Consider the following 12,740-nt stretch of genomic DNA (forward strand, 5'->3'; position numbering starts at 1 on the left):
CATTACTGCTAGAGGGCAGGTTAGATGGGATATTGGGAAGGAATTGCTGGCTGGGAGGGTGGGGAGACCCAGGCACAGGTTGCCCAGACAAACTGTGGCTGCCCCATCCCTGGAAGTGTCCAAGGCCAGGTTGGACGGGGCTTGGAGCAACCTGAGATTGTGGAAGGTTGCTCCGTGGCAGGGGGGTGGGACTAAATGATCTTTAAGGTCTCTTCCAACCCAAAACAGTTTCAGAAGTGATTCCTTTTCTGAAAGAAGACTGAAGGAGGCAGAGGGAGCTGATCCATCCTTCCTCTCTCCCCAGTACTAGTGAGGCCACATCTGGAGTCCTACCATTAATTATGGGCTGCTTTGTGCAAGGGAGATATGGATTTCCTGGGGTAGATCTGGTGCAGGACCAAAAGATGATGAGAATGGATCATCTTTCATGTGAGGAGAGGCTGAGAATGCTGAGACTGCTCAGCCTGGAGGGAGAGAAGGCTTGGATTAGGAAGCTCATCCACTTCAATTTATCTGTGAAATGTTCTGCTGGTTAGAAGCCAGAGTGAGTGGTCTGTTTATCACTTAAGCACCTCAATGTATTTTTGACTAATAAAAGTTTATTTTGAAGCTTGTCACAAGAATCACGTGTTGATAGGACGTGTGTATGTTTAGTTAATGCTCTCCTCAGTGCTTGGGCACGTTAGGAGTGCCTTGAGTGCTTTCCAGTGTTATGTGCTACAGCCCTCAGAGCTGGTGTTTCTCCTCTGTACACAGTTAAACTGGAGGCTGATTCACAGTTTTTCCCAGATGGATAAGTGTGGTGGGAAATTCCGTGGGCTGGAGCAGATTGGAAAGACAAACTTCCTGGGCATCTCCTCTTGAGAAAAGTTTCCTTCTGACTGAACATCTGTTCCCTGTCTCAACATTAACCTTTAGCATTGGATCTGCTGAGCAGTTAAATCATGAATAAGTCAAAACTACAAGATTTTTTCAATCTTTCCACTGTGAATATAAATACTTAAAGCAATAGATGAACAAGGTTATAATTTGCTGTGAAGTAGGAATGTATATATTCAGTAACATTTTAGGCTCGATCTCTAGGTCTTGGAAAACACATGAGCTCTTGAAAGGAGCAGTGAACACTTCATCAGGTGTTTTTAAGCACCTGTGTAAAACCCTTCATGAATCAGCATTTTCAGGACAGGAAGATTGCCAGTTGTGAGCCTCAGCTTTCACTCTGTCAGCGGGTCATTGAGGCCTGTGTGAAGAACAAACTCTGTGTTAAGCAACTGAAAGAACGTAAATATTTAGACAAATCACTTATTTTGCGTCCAGTTCTGTAGGCTCACAACAATCTTCACATTCTCAAATTGGAGAGCAGTTTCAGTTCCTGAAATTCCACTACCAAATACATGAAGTTGGGGAATCTCCATAGTTAGAGATGTTTCAAAGTGGAGGGCGTGTGGCCTGGGCCAGGCTGCTGTGGTTGGAGCTGCTAGGAGCAGGGAAGGAGGGTCGATGGTGTTCAGAGGTCCTTTCCACCCTCACCTTCTCTGACTGTGTCAGAGGGGAGATGGTGGGCACAGCTTGTCTTTTAACTGGTTGGATCATGATATATTCTGCCAGGTGTCTTTAAAATTTTGGATATCAAGGCAGCAAGACTTAATGACTTAATAAACAAAAGGTTAATTGGTATTAAGATGGCCCTTTGCCAACATAGCTGTGTGAAAACTTGTGCCACAGGGATCTGATGGTAGTAATATTAGATCAACAGTTTTAGGTCTGATTAGGTAAATTTTTAGGAGTAACTCTGAGTTTCTTCCAGGAGTTGTCTTTAGGGTCTAGTGCTGATTGGAATAAGTGTTAGAAAATCCTAAGTCGATCTGTTTTTAAAATGAAATGGTCTTGTGGCATCCTCACAAAATAATGGGGCATAAGGGGAGTGACCTGGAAGTGCTGGTAGTTGTATGAACAGGATTTTTCTTGTGACTCGCAATCAGAATTCCTGTTTTACTTGGAAAGTATTTGAAATTTCAACTAGTTGAGGAAAGCTGTCGTGGAACTTGTTGCAGGGATGCAGGCTTGGCAGTCCCTGAGGTTGCAGTGTTGGGGATCAATACCTTAGGTTTATTAATTTTGCTAATGGATGAGTTATGTCTTGGAATTGCATCTTGTGTGATAAAACTGAAACTGCTTTTTGTGGAAGGATGACTCTTTTACGTGGTTCTATTACCTAGTGATTAAACAAGCCAGTGCATCACATGGGAGTGTCCAAGCCTTTTCACAGTAGGAGCTGGTTTTCTTTGCAGAAAATGGTGCAGCTGATTAATTAGGGTTTTTCTGTAGGCAAATAGAAGGGAGTAAAGGGGGTAGGCTGCTTTGAAGCATGAGGGCATACCTGTGTTCCATGTTAAATCAAACCCAGGCGTGGTGTCCCTGCTCCAGAGCTTGTGTTTTCTGGGGAGAAATGGAGAGAGATCAGGCACAGAGGGGGACAAGAGAAGTACCCCATGAAAACTGGAGCAGTTTGGGGGTTACCTGTAGCCAAAACACTCGGTACTGGTGTTCCAAAGGTAAGGGATGTAAGTTCTCCCTTTCTCAGTGCTTTGCTCACTGGGAGGTGCTGGGAACTCAACCCAGGAGCCTTTCACATGGGGAGCACATGGAGTGACCTCTGATTCCACCCAGTAATATCTGGGGTTTGATGTAAAGCCCCTTTAGTTCTGCTACCCAGCAGTTGTTTGTTTTTGCTTCCAAAATATTTAAAGAAGACGGTTCAGTGTCTTTTAAGAATGTTATTTTGAACATGGTTCTTCTCCTCTGAAAGTGATATTCCAGTATAAAATATGATTTAGGCTTATTAATGTATGATTACTTGTATCAGGAGGCATTGTTTAAATATCACTATGGCTTTAATGGGATTTTTTTTCATTTAACATTACTATGTTATGAATAGTCCTTTTTTGTTTTCTTAAGCTTGAACCTTCATCCAGTGTGGCCTTGTTATGAGGGGGAAAGTCTCTCCAACTGCTTTATTCTCTTTGGAAAATTTTGCACTTTGTTGTACCACAGAGAATGTTAAGAAGGAGGCAGATAGGGGTTTCTTTTCCTTATATAAATACTCAATTTTTGAGGCATTTTCATTTGATATGAAACTTAGAATAGCAAAACTGTATTTGACCAATTCTGAAACCTTCACCTGTACAGGAAAATTCAGGTTGGGGAGCCTGCAGGAGGTTATCTAGTGTAGCCTCCTGCACAGGGCAAGGTCAGGCCAAAACCTCTGTAAAACCTGTGTTATTTGTGACCTACACCTGGAAAAAAACCCCTGAGTCATCTTTGACACAGTTTTCTGGGATTGATTTTCCACTCTCTAGCCTTCCTCTGCTCTCACCCCACCCCTGGTGTTTTGCAAGCAGAAAGCTGCTTCAGGTTTTCCCTCCCATGCATAAACAGGGATCTCCATGAAAACTGAGGCTGGAGGAGGAATGAAACCCCCGTGAGGTCCAGCTGGCCCAGGCAGGAGCTGGGGACTGAGCTGTGGGTTTGACACTGAAGGACTGCCAAGGTACCTCTCCCTGTCTGTTTTCCTGACTCCTTTGAATGGGATCTTAACCTCCCCTGAGAGCAGCTGGAGGCAAGGAAAGGAGGATTGCTGGGGATTTCCCAGCCTTTTCTGCCTCGGCCACCAGGTGCTTCTTCCCAGCTGCTCCAGGAAACGCCCGTCTGTTAGTGGAGGGTCAGAGGTGACAGGTCCAGGGCGACAGCAAAGCCTGTAACTCCCCACACCCACTGAGCACCTGGGCAACTCAGACCTGCCAAATTCAGTCAAAGACTGGGCAGAGGATATGGCCTGTTCTCCCAGTACTCCCAAGTACTACCTGGCTTTTCACCAGGGCTGAAGGTCCCTGGATTTGTTACTGTCTCTGTTTCTGAGGGCCAGTCTTTGCCCACCTGATGTTTTGGCCTCTGCCTGGCAGATGAGTCCCTGCATCTCTTGCTGAACAGAACATCTGCTGCAGGTGACTGTCTGCCTTCAGTGTGATCTCCCCCCTCTGCTTCCAACCAAACTCACCTCAAAGACGAATTTTCACCTTAAAAAATGCCAAATGTACTGTGTGGTTTGGGTGATCTCAGCAGCAGCTTATTGAATCCTCATTAATCAGTTCTGCTTTTTGTGCTCTTTAGCTAGTTCAGGTGGTCTCCAGTCAGAGGAGCTGCAGCCACCAACCTGGCTGTAAAATCCAAATTTTAGATCACCCTCTTGGGAGCACATAATGTTTTTCTTTGATATTAATTGCAAAGACAGGTTTGCTTCAGGTTCTTCACATAAAGGACATTGTGGCTGGTGAAGAAATACCAGGGAAACTAATGTGGGTAAAGCAGTTTTGCACAGAAAAATTGCTTCTTACCAAGGTGCAGTCAGCAACCTTCTGTATCCTCACTCTTTTTTGGACAGAAGGACATAATTCAGTCAATTTTCTTACCACTACATGAAACCAGAATTGTTTTAACTTGTAAAAATTCCCAAATCCAGTTGGAACTCTTCACCTGGCAGTTTCCTCCTCGATGTGCAGCTGTCACAGTCTTTCTCTCCTGAGAATATTCCTCATGTTATTGCCTTCCCAATTCCAGTGAACAAGGAAAAGGCACAGGTCAGAATTATTTATGCCAACTGTTCAAACGGAGTGTTCTGGAACGCAGTATTTCTTCAGAAGATCTGTGTCTCCTACTTTAATAATAATTCCCCCAATCCACTGAATTTCAGATCACGTCCCAGTTTGAATCAAGAAAATTTTTTGACAGGTAAAACATACTTTTAAATATACCTCTGCCTGATAACCTTTCTTAGGGCATTTGGGTCTCAAACATTATTCAAAAGCATTCTGATCATAGAACTCGTAACTTTACAAGTTAATTGAAATACCAAACATCTTAAAGTGCCCAAGTAGAAGAAACTGATAAATCTTTGAACAAACTTACCCAGTTAATCTATTTTTCAATGAGCTAGTGAAGACTGGTGATATTTTCTCTTTTTTTTTTTTTCCTTCCTAGAAATCTTGTTTTGAATACTTTTTTTTAGATACTTGCAATTAAGAAGGGAAAAGGGGAAGTTTTATCAGTGCTTCTCCATTCTGGCTGTGCATACAGCCCAAATCTGGGACTTGATAATATTTCATAGGGAATCTTAGAATTCCAGAAAGGTCTGAGTGGGAAGGAACCTGAAAGGCCATCCAGTGCCACCCCTGCCATGGGCAGGGACACCTTCCACTAGCCCAGGTTGCTCCAAGCCCCTTCCAGCCTGGCCTTGGACACTTCCAGGGATCCAGGGGCAGCCATAGCTTCTCTGGGCAACCTGTGCCAGGGCCTCCCCCCCCTCACAGCCAAGAATTCCTTCCCAATATCCCATCTAACCCTGCCCTCTGGCACTGGGAAGCCATTCCCTGTGTCCTGTCCCTCCATCCCTTGTCCCCAGTCCCTCTCCAGCTCTCCGGGAGCCCCTTCAGGCCCTGCCAGGGGCTCTCAGCTTTCCCTGGAGGCTTTTCCTTTCCAGGTGAACCCCCCCAGCTCTCCCAGCCTGGCTCCAGAGCAGAGGGGCTCCAGCCCTGGGAGCATCTCCAGGGCCTCCTCTGGACTCTGCAGCAGCTCCACATCCCTGTAATGCTGGAGGTCAGCACTGCAGGTGGGGCCTACAACACATTTTACAGTCTCTGCTGTTAACACAGCTCTCTGTACTAAGCACCCTGAATAAACTGGCATAACCTATGAACTATTAATGCAGCGTGAGATGAGTCTGAGTGGGATTGTAGAAGGCATGGAGAGGAGTGTGCTGCATATTTGGGTCAGAAGTAGTTACTGTCTCTTGTGGCATTCCCTGGTGAAGTAACAGCATTTAATGTTCATGTGCTAAACTTCTGACTGCCTAGTTGTGCTGTGGTAAGGTATAATCCTGGGAACTTGGGCTGTATCATAAAAAATGGGAATCGTAGTGCAAGCAATTGTGTGTGGTTTAACATTTCTACAGAATGGTTATTGGGATCAAGAGGGTGTAAATAGTCCAATTAAGAATTTCCTCTGGCAGTCATTAGCTGCCAGTACTTGGTTTCACATGTGCCAAGAGCCAGCTATTTGACTTGGACATGAAAACCATTGTAGAATTTGAAGGAGCATACTCGAAAATCCTTTTCTGATAAGAAGGGAAGGGAAAATAAAGCCATTCATTGTATTGCAAGGTGGACACGACTTGAATCTTTGAAGGAATTTTTGACCCAGCGCATTCTCTCTGCTCAGGAAGGCAAACACATCATCTGTTCAGCTTTCATCTGTTATGACTAATCTTAATTTTAAAGCAGCCTTTTAATCTTCAGCTTCAAAACCTGTGTTCTCTTTATTTTCTCATACTTGCAGGATCTTCAGGACTCAGGTTCACAAAGCTTGTTCCACACTGAGGTCATTAATTCAAGAGACTGTAAGACAGAATTAATTTCTGCTAAATAATCCAAGTCATTAGCAAATTCTGTGACTTCAAGCTGAAAGAAGAGTTCAAAATAGGAGCAGCAGAGTATTTCAGTTTTCCACAATTCTTTGCTTTGGTAAGAAATTTCCTCCACCTCCCTGTCTTGGGGTATAAATGGAAGGATGCACTGGTAGCAGCATCCTCATGCAGAGATTTGTATAAGTCAGTCTTCAAAAATACATTGAGGGCAGTGGTTTGAGGCACCAAATAGGGATAGTGGTGGTCATTAGCATGTTTTTCTAATCATGGTGGAATCACAGCATCATTTAAGGTTGGAAAAGTGCTCTAAGGTCAGGGTTGGTTCTGTGCAACCCTGTCCTCCAGCAAGTAGGAACCAACAGGTAACACAGACTAAACTGGCCTTTACTGGGAACTGAGACATCATTCAATAGTTAGATGCTCACTAAATCAGAAGGAACATTCCTTTGTTTCTGTGGCATTTGCTGGAACAGAGTTTGGATATGGCACTGCTTTTTCACTCGAGGGTTTTTGCATCATCAGCTTTACCTCTGCCTGGTCTGTGTCAGGAGTTACAGGCAGTGCTGGGAGAACCATTCCAGCTATAATTCAGTTTACATGGCAGAATGTCAAGGTTCTGTTAAATCAAAGTATTTGTCACATGGAATTACAGAATTTCCACATAAAACCAGAGGTGTTCTGGGAAATTTCCTCATCGTGGCTGTAGGGGAGAGCCTGGAGCAGCTGTAGGAACTCTGGCATTGTCAAATTGTTCATCACTGTCAGCTGACTGAGAGAAACCTCCATGGTATTCAAGTATTTACAACAAAATAGGCTGAAGTTGCCCTTTAAAATAGTCAGTGTGTTTTGTGTGTTGTCAGCAGATGTGTCAGTAAAAGAATCCAGGATGAAATCAGTCACAAAATGAGTAGGCTTTGCTATTTGGAAGTAATCTTTAACTACAACCTTTCCTTCTCCTCATTTGGTCTGGAATAGATACGATATCTAGAGAACAGTGCTGTTATGTCAGGTGTTAATAACAAAAAATAGCTCCTGGCTTCCTCTTGGAATTCCTCTAATTCGGTTCTTTTCTGTGTGATTTCTTCTTTTGGGAGTGATTTTGATGGTGTGCCCGAGGTCTGAGGGATGGAGCTGTTGCTGAGCAGTGTCTGTAAGGGCCTGATTGCAGCATGTGAGACTTTGACAGCAATCTCGATTGATTCTTCCATGTTCAATAATGTGTTCATTCCAATGGTATTTCCTGAGCAGCTGGGCTTGCTTAGCTTTGGAGCTAAAACAGCAACAGCAAGGAAGTGAATTTTCCAGCCCCTTCCCCCCCCCCCCCTTTTTTTTTTTTGGCATGTTAGAAAATGATGTTAATTTTTTTCTGTTCTGTTAATGAAATGGCATGGAAACCATTGGAATAACAGGGGAGGGCAGGAGCAGAAGTGGAGGACAGAGAGGAAACGGCACGTTTTGTACTCCTGTGTGTGGTGAAAGGGCTGGTTTCCGGAATTAGCTTCTCCTTTCAGAACCAGTCTAATCAAAATTCATATAGAGCTGCGTTTCCTGCTGGTCTCTGAGTTAATAAGTGCTTCCGTTTCAGGCAGATCTCCTCAAGTGGCAAAGGATGAGTTTTCTGCCTTAAAACTATTGGGTAGTTCTTCAGATAAGAGCCACATTGTCCATTGAAATGCTCCTTAACAGAAACGTGATGTAAAAAATGTATGTGAGATGTGTATCTGTAAGGGAGGATTTGTGTGCTGTCTTAGTGCATTCAGACAAACCTACAGATTTCAAAAGGTGCTGTAGGAAATGTCTTCCATCAATGGAAAATACTGTTCTTCAGATTTTAATCACGTGCTCAAGTAGTGTCTTTCTCAATTGATTAGAGACAGGCTGAACGTACAGAAGTTTGGAATATGGAAGGAATCCTTCCCTGGGAGGGTGGGGAGGCCCTGGCACAGGTTGCCCAGAGAAGCTGTGGCTGCCCCTGGATCCCTGGAAGTGTCCAAGGCCAGGTTGGACGGGGCTTGGAGCAACCTGGGCTAGTGGAAGGTGTCCCTGCCCATGGCAGGGGGTGGGACTGGATGAGATTTAAGGTCCCTTCCAATGCAAACCAGTCTGGGATTCTGTGATTCTAAATCTGTCCTGAGTGCTGGTATTTAATATCATTTCCCAGATGATCTAAACTGGTGTTTTGGATCTGTGCCTCCTGCACCCATCACTTGCTTAACAGTCCTGCAAATGTGGGGGGAAAGAGCCGAGCCCCTGCAGCTTCCCTGACTGCTGTCTCGTGTTGTACCTTGGTAGTTGCTTGTACATCCAAGTAGCAGTAATCTGTAACAGGAATTAATTTCTGGTCTAATTCCAGCCTCCCCTTCTCTTCCCTTCTTCCCCATGCACGGTGGTGCCTCCATTCTGCAGGTAGGTGTGCAGGTGTAGCTGTTGGGTGAAGACAGGCTGGAGCAACCTGGGTAGGAACTGAACCTGTTTGGGTTTGCTGCTTTACAGGGTTTGTTTTACCCCCCTGTTTATGTCCTTAGTGCCCCTTGGGTCAGTATGTTGTTTGCAGGAAAGTAACTACCCAAAACTAAGGTCTTTATATTCGTTAAGCTTTTTTGGCTTCTTATCTTGAGGATGACTTGAAAACACTATTCAAGTTTTTCACATCACATCATCTTTACTCCTGTACTGCGTTTTTGAAGAGAGAAGCTTTAAGAAGTTTGGGTGTTGCTTAAAAGCTTTTACAGACGTCAGGATTTGTTCAAGTTCCAAAGGCACTGAGCAGCCTTTCAATGCAAGTATTGCATAACATGGGGGGGCTTATTGAGTGCAGCACCTGGGGGGCAGAGCTCGGAGCAGTTTCCATCTGCTTTGTGCTGAATCAGAAATGCTTGTGTAACTCCAGACAAAGTCAAAGACCTGACATGACCTTGATTTATACCTGCAAAACACACCATATAGATGGAGAGAGAAATAGTTCTGGAGATTATCACAGAATCTCAGACTGGTTTGGGTGGGAAAGAACCCCAGAGCTCATTCAGCTCCACTCCCTGCCATGGGCAGGGACACCTTCCACTAGCCCAGGTTGCTCCAAGCCCCATCCAGCCTGGCCTTGGACACTTCCAGGGATCCAGAGGCAGCCACAGCTTCTCTGGGCAACCTGTGCCAGGGCCTCGCCACCCTCCCAGGGAGGAATTCCTTCCCAATATCCCACCTATCCCTGCTCTCTGGCAGTGGGAAGCCATTCCCCCTTGTCCTGTCACTCCAGACCCTTGTCCCAAGTCCCTCTCCAGCTCTCCTAAAGCCCCTTTAGGCCCTGGAAGGGGCTCTGAGATCTCCCTGGAGCCTTCTCTTCTTACGTTTGAGTGAAAGGAGCTCTCCCTTTCTGAAGCTGTAAAAGGGAGTGGAAATCTGTACCACAGGCTTCTCTTCCCTGGGATATGTTCAGTGTGGGACTGTGCAATGCTGTGTCCAGGACAGTACCTGCAGTCAAACACCAGAGCTGGGAGTCCATCTGTTATCCACCTGCAGATGAGAGCACACCATCCTCCCCTTTCTGTCCCTGTTCCTTCCTTCCTTCATTTTCTTGCCTGCAGGTAAAAACTCAAAGACATGATCTGTGTCATGACACCTAATTTTGCAGAGCAGTGCTGAAGTGAGGCACCCCCTGGTGCAGTGTCTGTCACTGGCCAGCTCTGCAGCACTGCTCACTTCATAGATGGCTGTGGCAGTACCAGAGGTCATGGCACATCCCTCTTTCCTGCACTGGTGGCTGAAGTTCATGCTTTTACAGTAGTCCATAAAGACATAAACCTCTGAATCCACGGCACTCCAGCGTGCCCAGACTGGGTGCAGATTGTACCCTGACCGTAAACACTCACCCAGGTTTTGTTAATGACAAACTCACAGCCCTCCAGTATTTGTGAGCTGAAAGTTTAGCCCAAAGTGGGGCTTTCTTTTGAGCCCTGATCTGCTGTTTGCCTCACTGCAGTGCAGTCTCTTCCAGTGTGTAAGTGATCCGAGGTGAAAAACAACCTGCCTAAAAATGAGGAACGCTGGGAGAGCTGGCAGGCATCTGGGAACCGTCCTGCTTGGGGGGTGCTGAAATACTGTAGGTAATGAGCAAAATCCTGAGGCTGAGGGACTGGAAGTGTGTATTTGTGCTGCCTGTCAGAGTATTTTACTGTGCACGAGAAGAGGATTAAGGGAAACGTGCAATAGCCTGAGTTAGAAAGCACTTAGCTTGTAGAAAAAAAAGGAAAAATATCCAAAATGAGGATTTCTTGAAACTCGTCCTGCTTCTTATCAAGACAAACATGGTGTTATGTTACTATGTTATTTATTAATAAGTATGTGTATTTAAAATGAGATTCTGAAGTGACATTGTATACAAACTGAAGTGACACAATATACAGACTTAGTCCCCTTCACTTAAAATGGGACTTAGTCCCCTTCACTTAAAATCCAGACTTAATTCTCTGGATTCCTCTTTGTTTAGTGAGAAGAAAACTTAGGACAGTTCTGGTAATTGAGTAGAAATTCCACTGCACTCAGGTGTGTTGTTTTGTTTTTAAACTTAGGAGCACATATTATATTAATTTTAACAGCTCCATCAGCTTGGGGGCAGAAATCAAAAGGATGATCTTAGCCATGCAGAAAAACTCAAGACTTTCTGTCCTCTTTCCCTTTAAAAAATGGAGTTTGTTCTGTTCTTTAAATTGCAGTGATGAAATCTGCTATGCTTGGGCATCAGAAATATGTTGTTAATTATATGCAACTTGGAATTTGCTTGAAGTTGTCCAGTAAGAGAATTTTTTAAAAATAGTGTCTTAGGCATATATTATGGTACAAAAAAACCCATAATTGATTGAACTCTGATTTTACCATTTGCTGTTCACTCATCTCTAATGAATGGATATGAGTCAAAAGGTATTTCATTCTTGCATTTATATTATAAAGTAATGTATCCTCATGAAATGATAGCCTTATAGGCTATGAAGGACATAACTGATGTGAAAGGAAGGACTGTAATCTGTACTTAGAAATGGAAATATTGTGAACTGTACTATCCCACGTGCTGTAATATCCCTGGCACTAAGGCACGTGGCCTTCCTGGAGCAGCAATGCCAACCTTTGGAGGCATAATCTTTAAGGTCCTCTCCAACCCAACCCATCCTGTGGCTTCTGTGGGGATATTTCAGTGTTAGGGGCTTTGACTGACCTGTCTGTGACCTCATTTCCCCCTGAATACCGACGTGTAAATATTTTATATCTCTCCTGGTGAAAGAAAAACAAACAATTGAGTTGCATGTTTACTACACACCCCATCGCCCTCATTCCCTTCCTGCTCGGCATCCAGTGTTTTTAGGCCAGGAATGTGATTTCCTTGTGCTGACAGTAAGATCATTATTGATGGCAAATGCTGACTTCTTGCTGGTAGCCCCTATTCTGTGCTTTGTTGTGAGATGTCTTAGCAAAGATTTGCCTGCAGTGAATTCAGGCCTGTGTAATGGACGAGTGCAGAGTGACAGAAGAACACAGATCAGTGGCTTAATGCAAACCCCGTGGCTTGAGAGAGCCCTGGAGTTTGGGCTCTGTGTTGCTGGTCCCCTCCAGCACAATGTTGTTCTGGTCCAGATGCCTTCCCTTGTTTGCTGGTTGAACACTGATGTGTGATGACAAACAGCGGATGGAGCACGGCCTCTCTGGTAGGGAAAAGTGAAATCACGTCCAAAGTGCTGTAAGAATTGCTCAGGTGACCTGATTTTGTCTTCCACAATCAGTTTGTCAAAGGCACAACTACTTGGACTGATACTGTGTGTCTGGAATTCAACCTGCAGTGTGCAAAACAGTGACTTTAAGGTCTGATTTTCTTACAGGGGAAAAAAAAAAAAGACATGGAGGGCAGTGAAGATTTGAATGACTGGTTGTCAGGTAAAAACCCAAACAGGAATTGTGCGCCCCTAAAGGTTTTGGCAAACCTGTCTAGGCTGTCTCAGGATGGAAATTTTAATGCTGAGATGCTACTGATGTATTTGAGGCATTTCATAGAATTTTTAAGGTCAGAAAAGACCTTTAAGATTATCAAGTCCTCCTTGTCTGGGCTTCTGTATTTGAATAGTGACCATGTTGGATCTGCTGGTGAAATGTGAAACTCTGCCAAGGAATTAAGAAACAGGAATTAAAGAATTATTGAAGAGTCTTTTTGCAAAGAGTTCTTGGGAAAAGAGAAAATGCAAAGCCTTTTTTTCCATCACTTGGAATGACAGAAATAGTC

At 44.4% G+C, this 12,740-nt stretch overlaps 1 protein-coding gene across 4 annotated transcripts in view; it reads left to right on the forward strand.

Moving 5' to 3' along the window:
- The window catches only part of LOC127472607 (arf-GAP with GTPase, ANK repeat and PH domain-containing protein 1), a 314,949-nt gene that overhangs the window by 49,300 nt on the left and 252,909 nt on the right, over positions 1-12,740 (forward strand). Inside the window, exon 1 of one of the 4 annotated variants that reach the window (XM_051791076.1) lies at positions 11,934-12,397. The exons of the other annotated variants lie outside the window; for them this stretch is intronic. Within the exon in view, the coding sequence (XP_051647036.1) occupies positions 12,361-12,397 (37 nt within the window). The 5' untranslated portion in view covers positions 11,934-12,360. Of the gene's footprint in view, positions 1-11,933; positions 12,398-12,740 lie in introns of those variants that run through there. 4 annotated transcript variants of the gene reach the window in all.

Source organism: Manacus candei, unplaced genomic scaffold (assembly GCF_025592945.1).
Source record: "Manacus candei isolate 608988 ecotype Guabito, Panama unplaced genomic scaffold, ASM2559294v1 h1tg000029l, whole genome shotgun sequence".
NCBI classification, from domain to species: Eukaryota; Metazoa; Chordata; class Aves; order Passeriformes; family Pipridae; genus Manacus; species Manacus candei.